Source organism: Physcomitrium patens, chromosome 6, assembly GCF_059467195.1.
Source record: "Physcomitrium patens ecotype Gransden chromosome 6, ASM5946719v1, whole genome shotgun sequence".
NCBI classification, from domain to species: domain Eukaryota; kingdom Viridiplantae; phylum Streptophyta; class Bryopsida; order Funariales; family Funariaceae; genus Physcomitrium; species Physcomitrium patens.
This window is the reverse complement of record NC_143415.1, coordinates 16,760,658-16,779,367: the sequence shown is the minus strand read 5'-3', so window position 1 is coordinate 16,779,367 and position 18,710 is coordinate 16,760,658. Positions and strand designations below refer to the sequence as shown.

At 40.8% G+C, this 18,710-nt stretch overlaps 1 protein-coding gene and 2 long non-coding RNA genes across 12 annotated transcripts; 2 read left to right on the top strand and 1 right to left on the bottom strand.

Annotated features, from left to right (window-relative positions):
* The first annotated feature begins 2,816 nt into the window (after nt 1-2,816).
* Nucleotides 2,817-11,140, top strand: LOC112283293 (uncharacterized). 4 transcript variants are annotated; one of them, XM_073534980.2, is made up of 7 exons: nt 2,817-4,015; nt 5,147-5,604; nt 5,823-7,489; nt 7,675-7,801; nt 7,949-8,362; nt 8,509-10,106; nt 10,595-11,140. In XM_073534980.2, the coding sequence occupies exons 2-7, from the start codon at nt 5,545-5,547 to the stop codon at nt 10,758-10,760; spliced, it is 4,032 nt and encodes a 1,343-aa protein (XP_073391081.1). In that variant the 5' UTR covers nt 2,817-4,015; nt 5,147-5,544; the 3' UTR covers nt 10,761-11,140. The 4 variants fall into 4 exon arrangements, with proteins under 4 accessions (XP_073391081.1, XP_090107554.1, XP_073391082.1 ...); XM_090251428.1 differs by having other exon boundaries at nt 5,011-5,604; XM_073534981.2 differs by having other exon boundaries at nt 10,468-10,738.
* Nucleotides 11,141-12,579: 1,439 nt separating this feature from the next.
* LOC141045490 (uncharacterized) lies at nt 12,580-17,044 on the top strand. 7 transcript variants are annotated; one of them, XR_012217647.2, is made up of 6 exons: nt 13,476-13,615; nt 13,813-13,910; nt 14,081-14,579; nt 14,975-15,630; nt 15,972-16,160; nt 16,385-17,044. It is a non-coding gene; the product is annotated as an uncharacterized LOC141045490 (long non-coding RNA). The 7 variants fall into 7 exon arrangements; XR_016503456.1 differs by having other exon boundaries at nt 12,580-13,615; nt 14,172-14,285; nt 14,975-15,000; nt 15,142-17,044; XR_016503455.1 differs by having other exon boundaries at nt 12,580-13,615; nt 14,081-14,285; nt 14,975-15,000; nt 15,142-17,044.
* Nucleotides 13,155-14,979, bottom strand: LOC141045491 (uncharacterized). Its single transcript, XR_012217653.2, has 2 exons — nt 14,627-14,979; nt 13,155-14,411 (listed from the first exon to the last, which is right to left on the bottom strand). It is a non-coding gene; the product is annotated as an uncharacterized LOC141045491 (long non-coding RNA).
* Nucleotides 17,045-18,710: the final 1,666 nt, after the last annotated feature.

Here is an 18,710-nt window from a genome sequence, read left to right as displayed (position 1 = left end):
CTAATCAATAATCTTAATGGATGGAAATTTTGTAAATTATACAAGATTTTATTATTTATAGAGAATCATTTAATTATTTTAGTTTATCAATGCCTTCTTCCTATAAAAACTGTCCTCTTTTTTCAAATAATGAAGATGTGATTGTGTGCATTAATTGCAGCAAGGTTATATCTGCATGCTAAATTGCTATGTTTTTTCTGTAATGAGTTGAAAAATTATGCAATTACAAAATTGCAAAATTTTGATATAAATTGGTATAGTGGTGGAAGGTCTTCTGAATGATGGATAGTAAGTGAGCCATATACAAGGCCTCCTTATAGGCAACTCTAGATACATCAATAGAAATGTGATGTTTCAATTTGATATGAGCTGACTGGTTGTAGGTAGACAAGGAGTCCGTATACTATTATTAGCTGTTTAATTTTTCCATTTAGTCATAAGATGCCTAAATAATTCTTTGGTTTCCATGAAATTTGGATTTATTTTGCATCTATTGTCATTTTTGAGCTTCAGACTAGCTGCAATGCTATGAAAGTATCATGTGTTTGTTGATTTGGTAATTCAAGCTACCATTGCACAATTTTGAGACATGAGCTTGCAGCATGAATCTTTTGTCTTAGAAATTTCATTGCAACCCCACCAACATATTAATTACATCTTTTGGCCAAAACTGTATAAGTGCTTCTTATTTTTTTTATTTATTTTTTAAATTTTTACAATCATTTTTTATATTTATTTTTTATTTGAAGATGGTGAATATCTCGAGATGACTACCTAAGATAATTCTATTCTTCACATTCACCTTAGAAAATTTCCCAATTCATAGTCTTGAAATTAAAAAATTAGGGTTTTATTCCTTGTTTGATTTATTTTTATTTTTATTTTTCTAAATTATCCATTATGCAAAAAAAATAATTATTATTTTACAACTTGCATAAAATCTTTGTTTTAACAAGTGTTATGAATTAAGCAAGAAATATTGGTTAAAGAATATTAATTAGGGAAGGTGCCAACGTGCAAAGCATTATATATATATATATATATATATATATATAACGATCCATCCATTTACAAAATCAATACATCGTATTGTAGAAATCAAGGAAAACAAAGGAAGTTGGAATAAGAGCTAGGAATGAGGGGAGATTGGAATGAAGAAGGCTAGGAATAGAAGAAGAGGAGGCTAGGAACAAGGAGGGTGGAAATGAGGGCCATGATTGTTTCTTTTTGTTTATTTTGTTGAGGAATTCACCTTCATTGTTAATCAAGGTCATTTCACAAATCAATTTCAATACCAATCAATCCAAGATAAACTCCTTAAAAAGGCGTTTCATGCTACAACCTGAATACAAGGGAAAAGAAAGCAAAACCCAGTCAGAAGTGTAATGGCAGCCTCCAAAGCGGGAGTAGTGAGCGCACTGGCACAAGCAAGAAAGAAAGAAAGATGCAAACAAGCAAACAATGGAAGTGCGAGTATTGCAACAGCAATGATGTGCATGTCAGAGGCACCACAGGAAGGAAAGGAAAGAAAAGTAAAGGAAGGGTGCGGGGTGGGGGGGGGGGGGCTATGCATGCGTGCATGGGACTGACTGGGTTTGGAATGGTTGCAGCCTTAAGAAACAGCCTTAAGAAGAAGAAGAAGACCAAGAAGCAGAAACAGAAGCCAGGGAGGGAGGGCCATGTTCCCTCCTTCTCTCCCTCCCTCCACCTCCATATCTCTCATTCACTCTTTCATTCTTCCTTCCTTCCTCAACCTGCCCTGCTCACCATGCAGCAGCCACTCTTCTTCTTCTTCTTCTGCTGCTGCTCTTGATACTCTTGCTGAGCTTACATCAGGTTGTAGTGGTGGGTTTGTGTGCAAGCTTGGCAGGGCAGGGCAGGGCAGGGTAGGGTTTAGGGTAGGGCTGAGGAGGGAGGAATAGCTGCATCAAGCAGTGCCCGCGAGAACACAACCAACACCAGTAGCATATACACAGTATGAGCTACGGAGACAAAAAGGAAAGTGGGAGGGAAGGAGTGAGGGAGAGGGGACGGGGTCAGGGCACAGCAGGGAAAGGGGGGGGGGGACAGCGGGGACAAGCGCGGAGGAGGGCGGTAGTAACCAAAAACCAACACCAAACAAACAAACAAACAAACACAAACGAATCGAGCCTTTCACCATGTTGCTGTCGGAACTGCCTACCCCCTACTTACTTACAACCCTGCCCCAGCCACCTATTATATATATCTCTACAGGGCACCACTACCCCCAGACCCAGACCGGGCGTCCCTCCAGTCCCCCCCCAGTCCCCCCGCCCCTGCCCTGCCCGCTCCCATCCTGCGTGCGTGCGGGCGTGCGTGCCTGGCTGCACGCCCCTCCCGTCCCTTTCCCCCCTTCCCGTTCCTTTCCCTTACCTTGTGCCCTTTCCCTTCCCTGCCCCTGGGAAGTGACAAAGACGCGGGGGCCGTGACGGATCCCCGTGAATGAGTGGGTAATAATGAGACCCAGCGGCGAGGGCGACGGGTGGCATGGTGTCACAGCGTCGTTAAATGGGAGGGAAGGGGGGAGGGGGTCAGATCTGGAATCCGAGACCCAAAAGCACAGGGACCAGAGACCAGGGACCAGTGCATTGCATAGCATGATCTGAGGAGGAAGAGGAGGATCGGAAAATCGGAGGATTGAAGGAGGAAAGCAGCAGGATTGGAGGATTGGAGAAGGAAAAGCGGATGATGATCTCCGGATGTCGGAACCCAACCCAACTGATGGAAAGCGACCAGCCCCTTGGACAGATACTGTCCTGATGCCCCCCTTCCTTACTATACTAGTATATCACCCCCCCCTACTGCTGGAGTAGGAATAGTAGGAGTAGTAGGAGGAGTAGGGAGTGCAGGAGCACACCCCAGGAGCACACCCATCAGCACAAGAAGAAGAAGCCAGCAGCAGCAGAACAACAACATCAACAACAGCAACTAAATAACAACTAGGGAACACCACAACCACCACCTCCGCTACTCCCATCACGAAGAAGAAGAAGCAGCAACAGCACCTGCTGCTGGTGGAGGATGAAGGTTGTGAAGGTGATGGAGATGGTGGCGATGATGATGACGAGTGGGGTGCAGTAGTCGTAGCAGATGCCTGTCTACTTCTACACTACTACCCCTTCCGAGACGGGAGAGATAGTTAGAGACTGTGTGTGTGTGAGAGAGAGAGAGAGAGAGAGAGAGAGAGAGCGCGAGCGAGTATGGCAAGGGTAGAACGTGGGAGTAGATTAGAAGTGGGACGAGGGAGCTAGCTGGGTGGAGTCGGATGATGATGCGTTTCGTAGTGGGGCGCGGGGCGAGGGAGAGAGCAGAAGGAGGGCGAGGAGGAGGAGGAGGAGGGCGAGGGGAGAAGAGGGAAGACGGAGAGTGGTGGTGGGAGATGGGGGAAGAAAAGAAGGACGGAGGCACGCTGCAATACCCCCCATAGCCCTCCCCTCCTCCTCCCCTCCCTCAAAAACTGTCCCAATTGGGTTCCGATCAGTGCAGTGTCGTGATGCAGCGTTGCCACTGCCCTGTATGTCCCCGTGCCGACGCGGCGGATATGGGTGTGACCACTGCTCCCCCCGAGAAGTTCAACTGACGGGGGCTATAGCCTTGGCTTCCCTTTTGTCTTGCCTTTCACTTCACTGGCTGGTTCAGGAAGCCTTAACGCAACGGCAGTTGGGACGGGTTCTCTCTTGCAACGCTTATTTTTTAGTAGTTGGTGATGTTTCTTTTTTAGTGAGAGTTGGATAGTGGAGGAGTAGTGCGTTTGTCTGCCTGAACTTTCCATTTCTTGGTTCTCGTAGTCGAGGAGAGTGCGAGTCTTGCAAAATCTTAGCAGCCGGCGGTTCAGCAGGTTGAAGGGCGAGTTCTTTTTGAGTGGGCGAGTGGGGGATTGAGGGACGCATTTCTGGGTGTGCTAGTCGCTGCTTGCTAGGTTCGAAGTACATGATCATACGGTACCTTCCGGGCGAGTAGAGAAGGCGGATGGAGGCACAATCAACCTGATCAGGTGCCCTCTCTTGGCGATAAAGGAGCTGTTAGAAATGTTATTTTTTGCTATTTTTATTTGGTTTCCCCTGTTATTCTTTTGTTCTCTTTGCCTGTTCATTTCGGAGTGGCAAGAAAGAGAGTGAGTGTACCTCGTGGAGGGTTGTGATGATCGTGAGGTTCCCCCGATTAAGCTCAAAAGGAAAGCGCTGTGATGACTAGGGAAGTTGTATCAGGGCTCGACGTCTCCATAGGAATTCTGAACCTAGTAATGAACTTCCTGTAGTAGACCATGGATAGCAGTGGCAAAAGAAACAAGTGTTTGAATTATAACTAAGTTGGTCGAGTGCGAAGAAAGTGTTGCTGATCCGTGTCGGGACTACCCATGCGTTGCGGGCCTAACTTTTGGTTAGCAGTCAGGAACACTCGTAGAATTTTAAGACTACGCCTAATAGATCAGGATATTTTTATGACACTACGTCTGGCAGATTTTCGACCTCTTGGCTACTTTGGTTCGTACAGTGCTATTCATGAGAATGAGATGCTTCTTCGTCTACTGTGACTAGTTCTGCATTCGGTTGAATTTAAGCAAGAGCCTGATCGTCTGTCGAGAGAAAGATGTCTCCAATACCCCCGGACTGAGGAGGATATCGTAGTCTGTGAGAAACTTTGAAAGGTCAGCCTTTCAGTCGTACTGATCTATCTATGGATGCTTGGAGCTTGGAATCCAACGACCTCGTTCAAGATCCCTTCATATTCCTTGCTACAGCTGATTGGCTATGTATTTTGCGTGTAAAACATCCTCTAAATCTCGAAATTTTAGAACCAATCGGACGGGCCACATTAATTCCTCCAAGTACCTGACGCAACTCATTGAGTGAGATCTGCCATAAAGGGCATCAGTTTCCTGGTCCATAGTCCTAGGAAGTGTGTGTGTGCATATATATATATATATATATATATATATTGTCTCACTTGAATTCGTAGCTAACCTTTCGTTGCCGCCAATTATTCAAGCTTCGGAGCATTGCAGACAGGACAGCTCGGTGGCTGAGCGCTTTGGAGAACAATCTCTTCTTCTAACACACTAACACACAGTCCTTGCAAGTCGCATGGCACTGACCAAGTGTACGGCACATTGTTCATTCTGCAGTAGCTACTTCTCTACCCAATTGCGAATCCACTTTGACATGGCGAGCTAGGCGGTGCCACTCAGAAACTCGTCAACTAGAGAATTGCCGAAGACAATGATAGACGACATAAGAGACTGCCGTGGTGGCTGTGGTGATTTCTAAAAACATCTAGTAGCCTCTCATAGTGTTTAATTGAGTGACCATGGAACGCACAAAATGGTACTTTTCCGGTAGGGTGGTGAGGAGAAACTGAAGACGTTTGGAGATGATCAATTGTGGAATCTTCGAGAAAATTGTAACTATCACGTCGCCGTAGAAGGGTAGTATAGTGATAGATAGGAAGGATAGAAGATAATCACTCACTGTTTAGATTAGGAGGTTGTTGCGACGAGGGATCGAAGCATTAATCCAGGCCTCAATGACACTCAAAGAAACTCATGGAATGCTTAAAAATTCTGCTCCATCGCCGTCTGGTCCGGTATTTATCCTGCACTTCTGTCTTTTCAACTTTTGTCTGGTTACTCTGCTTGATTTCTCTACGGTTGGGAGCAGTTATTACTGCAAGATTATCTAGCTAGATTCTGAAGGCTCATCTTCTTATCACTCCACATTTCGTGTGTTGGCCGTGTGATGATCTGAGAAATTACGAGAGAGAGGTGTTAATTGTGGGGTTCCGTGGCTGGGCTGGGATCGCAGTTGTCCCCTAGAGTCGGTTCGGCATTAAGTCCGGGTGGACCGTACACGGTGGATATCAGGATGCAATTATCAGTGGGCGACACAAAAGCGTCCGGCAGTAGCACCAATGTTGTCGCAGCAACAGCACTTGGGGGCAGCTCCAAGGTGGCTGCCTTGAACAATCTCCCAAGCACAGGAAGCTCTCTTCAGAACCAAAGCCTCAACAGGTTGCAACATCCATCTCTCGGGGATGGCGCCCCAACCACCAGGCAGCAGCACGATGAAACAACATCAAACTTTCCGACGTTTCACGAGATGGGTTCGACGGCGGTGAACGTGTCGCAACAGCGGCAACAAGCATCATCTTATACGCTGCAAAGCCATGAGCAACACGAGAATACCTCGGGAAAAGGGCTGATGTACAACATTTCTGACAAGACGTCGCCGGGATGGAGGGGAAGGCGGACACGGGAGTGGAGCGGTGACTTTCAAGAGAGGTCCTCGCAAGTCACTTCAGAGAATTGGGCATCTCCTCGAAGTGCAGATGGAGATGAGCCCACCAGCCTACATTTTCAAGATCAATGGAGTAACAGGAAGGACCTCCACCTCTCTGCTGCAAACCAAAGCTGTGCTCCAGCCACGCTATGCAGCAAGAGAGCCAGGGTTTCCAAGCTGCTGTGTCATCCGCGGCAGGATTCAGGCTGCTTGACAACGTCTCCACCCACCAGCCCATCTCAAGACGAGAGTGCGACCAACAGTAGCAACATGTGGGAGAGTCTCTTTCAGCGATCCCACATCATGCAATCGTCGAAACCAGGGGCCTTTGCAACGGGGAAACAAACAGAAGCTGGGAGTACAAGCACCGAGGGTCATAGATCTATCCAGCTGGATGCTACAAACGTACAAATGGATCTCGGTGATGAAAGTATGGTTGCAAAGATTCAAGCAGGAGAAGCTCGAAATGATTTGCCTGCTTCCATGACAACATGCTCCGAGGAACATTTGAAGAGGTTCCAAGAAGCGCAAAGGAATATTGAGCTCCAACAGACAAATTCTGGGACCATCGCTGGAGGTGGAATACGATTTGAGTCGAGCCCCAACAATTTGTTATCAGATGTTATAACAGACACTCTGCGGAGCCGGGAGTTGCCGAATCAGCAGATCGGTTCCAGCAGTGGTTACCTTGGTAGTACTACCTACAGTGCAATCGACGGATGGCCGCAGGAGGGAGGGAGTGTAACCGACTACTTGCTGCTTACGAGCGCAGTGCACAAAGCTAACCTCCTCGACCTTCAAATACAAGAGAACCAACGAAATTTGAAACAAGGCATTCTAAACTGCTGCTCGGACGAGTACATGAGCGGATCAAGGCCTACAGATACGGTTGACTATCAGACAGGCTTACGGATGGGATCAAATGGTGTCAGCTTGGAAGAGAATGGTTCACCGTTCTGCTACAGCAGTTTGAGCATGTTACCAGGGCACGAATTTTCCGTTACGAACGATTTCTTCATGGATTCTCGATGCAACCCTGGCGAGCAGCTCACTGCCAGAGCTGCTTACGAGAAGACCCGAAACGAGCAACGGGGCGATTGTCTTCCCAGTAAGCGTGTCTTCAAACGTTCTTCTAAGGGTGGTCCTCGTCGACCACACATCATCAAAGGACAATGGACTCCCGAAGAAGACAGGTATGTCTGACTCCTTAAGCTAGAAATCCCGTCTGAAATTGAGGGAGTCCTCAAAGTGGAGTACTCGGTTCCCCACAGGCTTGTATTGTTGGAGTACATGCAATTAAAATAATTTTATACCTGATTAAAAACAACCTATGATGAATGAAATCGATTTGTAACTGCGTCTAGTTATGAAAGAGTAGGTACTTGGTGGAGTTGGTGGAAAGGCATGGACAACAACGCTGGTCGCTTATTGCCACACAATTGACGGGCCGCATTGGGAAGCAGTGCCGAGAGCGCTGGCACAATCACCTCCGACCTGATATCAAGGTACATCACAAGATGTGCTGCGAAGAAGTTGAAAGCTCACAAGATCATTATCACCCTTGAAAATTGAAAGACGTGGAGAATGTGATCAAGTTCTGCGTTCATCTAGTCCTAATGGATGTGGTTCTGGATGTTCAATGGCTAATGCAGCGTGACGGATGGAACACGGAGGAAGAGGAAGCTCTGGTGTCAGCTCATAACAAACTTGGAAACCGTTGGGCAGACATCGCGAAGATGATTCCTGGGCGCACGGAGAATGCCATAAAGAATCACTGGAACGCCACCATGCGACGGAAAGACTTGAGACGCAAGCACAGGAGGGTTGCGGACGGGTCCTCGGACGGTTTAGAGGTTGTCCCTCGCTGCACTATTTTGCGCGATTACCAGCAGAAAGTGGTTGCTCAGGGGGGCGGGCGGAAAGGCAGGGTGTTCAAATCTCTCCCCACCGTGGACGATGTAGATCGATTCAACAAAGGCAATCCCGATGACACACACTCTGGTACTCCTGAATCGGACTCCCCGCAGCTGACTTGTGGCTCCCCTCCTGGCTGGACTTCCAACGAGGTACAGTTGAATTCTTCTGGCTCCATGTCAGTTTCTTAAAATCTATGTGTTTTTCCGAAAAAATCTTGTTCTCTCAGTGGCCAAGGTTGTTCAGTGTTTAGTTAACTCGCTATTTAATATAACCTCTTGGGCTATGCTTGTTGCAGATCGAGAAGCTCACGCTTCCAGCGCGCATTGTGGAGATGAACAGCACTCCAGAGCCCGATCACACCATCATGAACAACAAAATGGGGAGAAAGGATTTACAAGAAGAAGTAGAGGGAACAAGAGCATCGACTCAGTATGTGAATCCCCTCGCCCACGGAAATCTGATTTCTCTGGTGCAGTCTGTGGGCTATGGCGCGTCCTCTGTTTCCTCTGCTAATCCTTTGCAGTCTCGCGTCTCTGTTTGGGGTCAAGGAGTTGGCAGCTATTCCAGACCCCCTGTGACTTTCTGGGGTGGTGGGCAGTGGGCAGAAGGGGGCTCAGAAGTTCTCTTTGCAGAGCCTGCTGCTACCGGGAAAGCAGAAGACGATGATGCAGCCATTTGGGTATCACAAAACAATGTTCCAGATTACGGCAGTACATCGAGATTCTCAGATGCTGCCACCTCAGATGCTGTACCCGTCTACCAAAGCTCGGAACTGCGAGATCTCAAAGCCACAGATCATATCACGGCTTCTCAGCTTGGAACCTTGGACCAAATTGTTAACGACAGCTCCAGGAACAGCAACAACCACCCACACTTGCTGCCTTACTCCCTCGAGCGAGGATCCGCTTCCTCTCAATCTAAGGGAATGTTGCAACAGGGCAGGAACAAATTTTCAAACTTGGATTTGTCCACCCAAGCTTATTCTTCTTTGGACGGATCTGCTCGTCCTCTCCATGGCCACAGCCACTTCCAGGCCACCGATGAGCTGGAGCAGCAGCTCGAAAGCACATCGGGTGCAGCTGGGAGTGTTGCCAGTTTAGAACGCAAAGGGATTCTAACGACGGGTGACAATGAGCTGGCGCAGGCAGATAGGATTGGAAATAACACACGCGAAAATCCGCGAGCTCTCTCGACGAACCCGGATATCATCCTAGCCGCCGCCTCCGCCGCCGCTTCCGATCATTGTAGATACCACCCCAACGCTAATCCCCTGGCGATCGTCGAACCGTCTGTTAAAAGAACGGTCACCATTCCTAACCATCAGTTATCAGTGAACTCCTTCGAAAACGCCAATGCCAATCATGATCCGAGACTGTCAGCCTACTTCGGCAATCCGTGCCATGACACATTCAATCCTCACCGCCAGCAGGTGATGAATTATGTCACTGGAGGTCCGGATCATGATATCAGCGATGTCACAAGCTTGCTGTTGTCCCGAGGGCCTATGTCGTCCTTGGCAGACGACATCACCTCGGTGACCTCCGAATCCACCACCTTCTCCAATTCCTCTCCTCTCGGCCGGAAGTACTGGGACCAATCTCCCTCTCACTCCAGCCCCAGCCGAGGACCTGGCGATCTCGACCTGGTGGAGCTCGTAGCGCAACCTCTAGACCAAGCTCATTACTTGCGCAAGGTGAAGCACCCCGCCTGCTCGGAATCTCTGGGCGTGAGCACTAGCGTGTGCACGGTGCCCACCGTGACAGAGAACGGGCGTGACATTCGCGGCATCAACTTCCACAGCCATACCTACCATGAGGCGGAGGCTAAACTCTATGACATTTGCAGCAAGATGCGCTCGCAGTGGCAGCTTGGCTGCATTGCCTTAGCTCACAGGTAGAGGACCCCCCCTTCCCCTCCCCTCTCTTCCCTTCATCCTACCACTCCCTTTCCTCAAACCCCTCTTCCACCACTCCACCTCCCTCCATGCCCTCTAAATTCCAGCAGTCCCATGCGAGAGGTTAGTACGATGATAAACCAACTCTCGCCGAAGAGTCTCTATCTGTACATGTAAGCTCTGCAGTATTATTAGCTCTCTACTAAGAATCATATGATCATGGTAGCTACTAAGCGTTACCATTCCACGTTGATCTCCAACTTGGTTGGTTGTACCCCCCCCCCCCCCCCCCCACCACCAAATATATATCTATATATATATATAAAGTAAATCTGCCATGCTGATTTCTGCTTCGTTCAGATATCTCTTTGCATACACATGTCCATAACTGCAATGAGGGTGTGAGTTTAACTGGAGGAAGTGCTTGGTACCCACCTCGTAAGCGACAAGATCCAAGCCCATGAAGCAAACTGAGCTGAACTTGCAGTGGTGGTTGCTGTCGGTACCAGGGTGGGTGTAGTCGGTGCAGGCGAGGTGTATGCCGTGGTGGCAGTGACGAGCTCGGACTCGGACTCCTCTTCCCATGCAACACGAGCTGCCGACTTTGCTGTGGAACTCCTTCGCAGTGGAGGCTCCGCATTGCAGCACCATAACGTCCTGCTCTAGTCTCCACAAAAAGCTCGTCACCGACTCACCGACTGCCCATGCAATGCTTCGAACCATGCGTTAAAACACAGCAAATTTGAGCAGCAGCAGAGCAGTGAGTGGCTCATTTCCTTGCTCTGATCACTCACTAAGCCCATGACTCCCTTAATGCTTCTTCTGATTCTTCTTCATTCTTCTTCTTCTTCTTCGTCGTCTGTGAGACTTGATGCTGCCACGCCACAACAACTCCCTCCCTCTCAGAGCCGCCATTGAGCTACTTGCTGCTCTAATGTGCCTCATTTTCAGCTGTTTTATCACGCTTGAATCCGTGTATTATTTAAAAAATAAAGAAATAAAAAAATGAGCACATCAGCTGCTTCCCAAGTTATGTACTTGCTAAGTTATTCATCTCTTTGTGTGGTGTCTATGTTTGGTGTGTGATTTGAAGCTGTGAATGGGTTGGATTTGAGGGTTGGTTTCAACATTGGACATGGATTTCATGCATGTTGGCAGGATGTTGATGCTCTCTTTTAGTGGTATTCGTTATACTCCATTTAGTTGATTCTTAACACAACCTATAAGTTGTGAGTCCACACGATTCAAATAAAAAAGTAGCAATCTTGTTTTGTGCACTTAGGGTGAAAAATGGTTTGGAGACAATGCATCATAATTCAAAGATTGCTATTGCCAAGATTTTCTTTTAGCCAAAATGTCTTATCTTATTTTAAACTTCTATCTTTGTGTGAAGGTTTACATGTATTATATGTTTTATTTTATTTTATTTTCCTAAAACAAATTTAAAAATATTATGATCTATTCTGGTGGCTAATAGAAATTTAAATTATGTGTTATGCAACTGAATATTGTGAAACATTCCTGAAGTTCTACTCAGTGTTATAATTATAAATTAGATGCAATAGCTTAGGAAATATTGAATATATTATGGAGTTGCTTCAATTTTCTGTAGATTGCATAAAACATCTAATTTCTTTATTAATTAAAATAAATAAAATATCATGTATTTTTTTTCAAGTTTTGTTGATTTTGATTCATTATTTAATATTTGATTTGATTTTATATATAATAAAAGAAAAATATTAATTTAGATTATTAAAATTAAAAATACATATATAAAAAAGTAAAAATGATGTATATAACTTTAATATTACTATTAGCAATGTATTTTTTTTATATAAATATTTTGGACCAAAAAAAATACTAACTTATTCTAGGTTCTAATTTCATTTATTTATAGTCAATACATCTATTGATAATTTTTCCAGAAGATTTGTTTTAAGAAAGATAGAATAAAATAAAATAAACATTATAAATTAACTATAACATGATAATAATATGCAAATAGGACTGAACATAGTTCTTTATTAATAAGAAAGATATTTGTATTATATTTTATTGATTAATTATTATTTGTAATAATTATTTTTAAAAAAATGTAAGAATATGATTAATTATTATATGGATATGTTATTTATTCTACAATATTAAAATCTTAAAATATGTTTATTAACCTAAGAATTATATAAAAACTCTATATTGATGTTACTTTGATAATTTATAAGAAACATTCTTTTTATCAAAAAAGATCTGTAATTCTATGAAATTATTAAAATTTTGTACTAAGTTTGAAAAAATAAAAAATAATTACATAATATATGCATATGCATCTATATATATATATATATATATATATATATCAATTGAGAGGCTTTATTTTCCATATCATTTTTACAAAATATCTCTTCTGTTATTCACACAAATTTCGTGTATGATTTTATCATTATTATTTCAGGTTATGATTTTTTTTTTTTTTTTTTTTTTTTTTTAATTTTAAATCATACAAGTGTAAAAAAATTAGAATTTTAGTTCAATAAAAAATAAATAAAATAACGCAGGTTATACTTAAACATAAAATGATATTGATTTTGAAACTAAATTGTTATTTTTACAAAGTATGCTTTGAGTTGCTTTGGATAGTTTATTTTATTGATTCTATGATCATTATTATAGTTTATTTTTATTCTCTTAAGAAATACTGAAAAGTTTATTTTTATCTGTGCACCTAAAAAAATTATTTATTTATTAATAATTATTTAATATTTTAAAATTTGAAATTCATAAACTAATTTTTATACACAAATTTGATATTGTGATTCTAATCAAAAAAAAATTATTTTTAGTTTATTATCACGTTTCTTTTTAATGACATCATATAACTTGTAGTTTTATATAATTATTAAAATTATATAACTTTAATTTTTTAATATTAAAAGTTAGGTTTTCAACCTTAATGCTATAAAAATTATAGTTACTATCTATCTACAAATATTATAAACACATAACATCACAATATGCATATTAATATTACATTTTTTTCTTCAAAATTTTATTTTTTTGAAAATGATATCAAGTCAATGTTTGGTCAATGATCAATTACATGATTTATTACACTTCTAGAGGCATTTTTTTCAATACATCCAGAACAATGTAGCACAACAACAATTGCTGGAATGATGATCATTTTGGTGTATTTCCATGCCTACAAAGTGAAGTACACATCCTTTTGGAATATCTAAAAGAAAAAAAAAAAAAAAAAAAAATGCACATACAGACAAACATAAAAAAAACGGACTACAAACCATGTTTTTGAAACCACTTCTAATAATATATGTATGTGGGTGTGCTTCATTTTGTAACCTTTGAATATCCTCAAGACTCTTTATTGCTCCAACCACTCCATCTTCTCCTTCCTAACCACCATTTTCTTGCCATCCATCTTTTACTTTTCTCCAATAATTTCCAAGTGCAATCTTTGACCAACCCTTATCCAATTCCAAACCTCAATGTCAGTCTTCTCCCTCCAACCTCTTTTTTCCGTCTCTTTCATTTTATGTATTCTTTTATTATTAGGTAGTTTCAAATATGTTTCTCGTTATGATTTATTTTAGGAAAGAATTAAAATATATGATAGGTAAAATTGAAATCAAAACATTTGGCATCAAGTTTGTTAAGTATTCAAACAGCTAGTGTGTACATGAACAGATTGTTTTCAGGTATTTAAGGTTTTCTTACGGTGTCTATGAATAGTATTTGATTGCACTCTTCAAGAAATTTAAGACTATTCCTCACAATATGAAACGGTAAATTCTTTATATAGTAAAGTTTTTTTTAAATATATATATATATATATATATATAGATTAACATGATATTGCTTGGATCTATTTAGATAACATTGCAAGTACTTAGGCGGGAATTTGTGCACTTAATTAATTTTAGGAGATATAATTATGAAAAACTGCAATTTTCAGGATTTGATATTTTACCCTTAAGATTGGATTAAGATTTTATTTTCAAATATATTCAATATAAAACTCATACATAGCAGCAAATTCATTGCAGTGAATCTCTATTTATTGGATAAGTGATTTTATAAGTATCCATTTTCCAGCAAATTTTTTGATGGTTAAAGTATCAATTGGATATATTGAACATCCAAAATTTTGGCAACAAAATGTATGAAAGAAAATTAAAATACACTGAACGGTCAATATAAAATTGGTTTTATTTTTTTATTTTTTATCTTTGAATTGCGAAATTTGTGACAACTGCTTAACATGATTATGCACTCATATCCAGATCCTGTATGGAATGAAAATTAAAGATTTATTTTTAAAATAAAATTTCATACAGGATTATTATTTTTATTATAATATTGGTTTAAGCTGATTTTCTTATGACACGTTGAAAATGATTCATAAATAAATAAATTATTATTGTCGTTGTTTGTATGTGTACATATATTCATAGGTATAATATTTTGTGTTAAAACTTCTTAACAATGCAGGATTTAATACCTGTTTTATAGTGTCATATGTGCATGACAATTGCTTGCCTTGCTCTTCTTGATTGCAAAAGAATTACTAGGTTGATTTTGATGATAGTAAAATATACATAACTTTTGTCATTAAACTTTTTATGTCATGCACATGCCACAATTTGATCCAAGATAAAGTTGTTGTGATTATTATTATTACTATATATATATATATATATATCTATATATATAGCTATATATGTGTTTTGAATCAAGTTACTGAAACTGGTACCTATTGTGATTCTGTACAATAAGTACATATACATACACACATATGTATGTATGTATAATATTACAAATGACTCACTATACTTTTATTTATTTGCAGACAAACAAGCCGTATAGTTACTAAAGGTAACGTCCAAAAACATCATAAAACTATCGCAATAAATAATGGTGAAAACCTGGAGATAGCATACAAGTGTCCGAATGTAACATCCCCCCCCACTCCTGTTTTATTTTTCATTTTTCATTTTTATTTTATTTTGCCCTCAGGTAAGAAACATTAATTACATTTAAAAGAGGATAGACCCAAAGATCATGAAACGTACTAATACTTGAATACAAAGCCAAGTAGTGGAGGGTACTTGCTGGTACCATCAGGCTACGTACACAGCAACAAGCCATGGAATTAGAAGAACTCTGTTGTCCCACTACAAGAGGACTTGGACACAAGGACACACTTTGCCTTTGTGGGACTCCCCCCTCCCAGCTTTGAATTCCTGGTTTAAGTTACCCTTAATGAGCCAGATTTGCACAATATTATGATTATATGGGGTGTGAATGATTGTGGCCACTATGTGAAGGGGAGGGAGCACAATGGGGCCAGAGACGACACAGAGTTAAAGTGACCCATGCATGATGGATTTAAAGGGAGAGAGACAGAGAGAAGTTGAGGATTATAAGAACTACTAGTTGGAGCAGAGGAAGAAGAAGAAGAAGATAAAGAGGAATGTGGGTGTGGTGGAGTTGTACATTACCCTGGTACTACTATTGAATACAATTAGAAGTAATGACTAACGTGTTTCTTTTCACAGTAAATTATAGTCTCCTGGATGATCTAGAATTGTTTACAGCACTTGGGCAGTTGAGGCTCATGCTTTCAGTGGGAATGTAATTCAGTCTCTAAACTTATCGTAATGAAAATGTGGGAGGTTTATTGTTAGGAATTAGTGGGAATTACACTGAGTTGGGGACTTTATGGCTGGATCATTGAGTTGGGAGACCCTGCTATCTTGCCTCGTTGACGACCCAGCCCTAACCCTAATCCCGAAACCCTAAATCTTGTCATGTGTATTGATGATTAAACCCTAATTGTAATGCAGTGAAGAGCAGTCGTGATTGAGGTAGGGAGTGCGATTCACGGTACTGTGTGGAGAGGGGGGAGGGGGGAAGAGCACAGGGGATGACTGACTGATCAGGAGGCACTTGGCGTCAATGCTTGTCCGAGAATCTGGGTGTCAGAGAGGAGCCAAGTTCCAACCATCATTCCCATTTCCTACCCCCGTCGCGTCGTAAAGCTTTTCTCCTACTCATGTTGCTTTATGAAAATATCCGCCAAGTACCGATTGCATGAGTATCTCGGTACGCGAGTACGTACCAAGCTAGCCAGCCAATGCTCTGGCGTTGATCCTACTTGCCTGCTACTGCTATCTCTCTCTCTCTTTCTATCTCGCTCACTCGCTCCGTTCCCTCCGCCAACTCTTCCTCTAAAGGAGTGTTCGTTCGTTACTGCCAGCTGCTGCTGAGTCGGAGAGAAGTACCAGGCAGCAGCAGCAGCAGCTGTGTGTGCCTCCCTCGGGGCACGAGCTATACAGTGTGCATGCAATGCAATGATGCATCTCCATCTCCTCCTCCATCTCCTCCTACTCTTCCCCTTTCCCCCTTCTCCTGCCTGCTCTGCTCTTTCCCCTTCCTGCTCCTCTCCTCCTGCTACCACTGCTGCGGGGAAGGCAGGGCAGGCACAGGGACAGGGAGGGATTGAGACAGCGGGGTTAGCGGTAGCGGCAGAACGCGGTGATGACTTACTTTAAATCGCGGGGCACAAGATGATGCTGATGCTGATGATGTGTACAGCTCCGATGATGACTCGGCCTGTTGGAGCTTGTGTCCAGTCAGACTCCCACGGCACCACCACTCATTCATCCATCAACACATCCATCTATTCATCCGTCCATCCATCTTACCCACACTCCCCACCTCGCCCCACTCATTCATTCACCAACACCAGTGCTGGTGCTACTGAGCCGCACAATAGCAAGAAGAAAGAAGAAGAAAGTAGAAGGTACCAAGCCCTTGTTGTGTTTGATGGGTGCTGTGATTGTGTAGTAAATGATGATGATGATCATCATCAGAATAATAATAACAACAGCAACAATACAATATTTCTTCTAGAGAATTTTGTGACTTCATTTCATTTCATATATATGGATGGAGTTGTTAAAACCACACCCGATATATATATATATATATATATGTAATTTTAGAATACATATTTAAAAATAAAATCAATGAATTAAAAAAATATGTTACATAAAACATCCTAATGATTTTTTAAAATGTTTTTGTCTGGTGTGTGTGTTTTTTTATGATTTTTATTTTCTCAAGTATTTAACTGAAATATGCAATTACCATTTTCATTGTAGATTTTAGAATGTAGATCATGCTGGATCAAAGTATTATATTTTTAATTTCAAAATCAAAGTATTATATTTTTGAGAGAATGTTAAATAGACTTACCTTTTTACTAAATCAATCTACCCTAACTTTATCATCATTAGAAAAATGATAGTTCCTAATCCTTGCTTCTCATTCTTTCTATTTCCAACTTTTATCTTGATCTCATCTCTCTTCTATTTCCACTCAAAGGTTTTGTCATCATATTGCAAAGTAAGAGAGTTGATATAAACTTGTGTATATTACTATATGATGTGATGAATCTATAGTAATAGAAGATGAACATTACAACATTAAGCATGACATAAGATCCTTTAAGAAGCCTACTGCAATGTGGAAGAATGTCACCAATATATATATTTACTCCAATAATTACTTATATGATTAAATAGAAGTAAATAAATATAAATTTATTTCATAATATCTTCTAAAGAAGCTTCATAAATGAAAATTTGACTTTATATGTATTTATAATTGATTGATACATTAGAAACTTGATAAACAAGTTAGTCACATATTACACATGTTGATAGCTTATGGGACAAGCTAACTATGTAGCACACATATAAAAAAACTTACCTTGCAAGTTAAAACATGTATCTAGCAAAGTCAACACATGTTAGAGATTCTACAAAACATCACGATGTAGCTTTTAGTTAGATAGTACATATGGAAGGAAGAGTGAAGCCTTCTTCTCTCTTGTCAACGCCTTTTTAGTCTTTCATCCTATTTAAAGTATTTTTATTCTTCTTATCTTTGCAATAGCCATTCTAATTCAATATATTACCATCTTTGAATGAATTTTTAATCTTTTTGAGCAATACAAGAGTATATTAAATTTTATTTTTTTGAGATTCATATCTTTGACATTTTGACAATACTCCTAACTCATTGTTTCTGTTTTATTCTAAAAGTGAGACATTTATTCTATTTCTATTATTATATTCTTAAAAATTATGGACCACCCACTTTTAAACTAATTTATAATTTTTTAATATTATTTTTTTTCCTTAAAAAATTAAATTATCTTCTTTTGCAAAAAAAATTATTTGATATTAAAGGTTGAGAATTATCTTTGTCTAATTTAACTTTTTAAATTTGTTTGAATTTTTTATGGAAGAAAAAATTATGGATGCTATTCTTAACAAAAGTAAAAATAGATTTACAACTATTGTAAATCTTCACGAGCTTATCAATACACTTAAGATAGAAATCTCATATATTTCTAATATAAATCATAGAGATATTATTCCTATGTCCATAAAAGAACTTGACAATGAAGTTCAAAGTCTATACCAAAAAGTTTTACAATTATGAAAAGCAAGTAGATGAAATTCACAACTGAATCCAAGGAAACTTGCTACTATAATTATAAAAGAAGCAAGAAT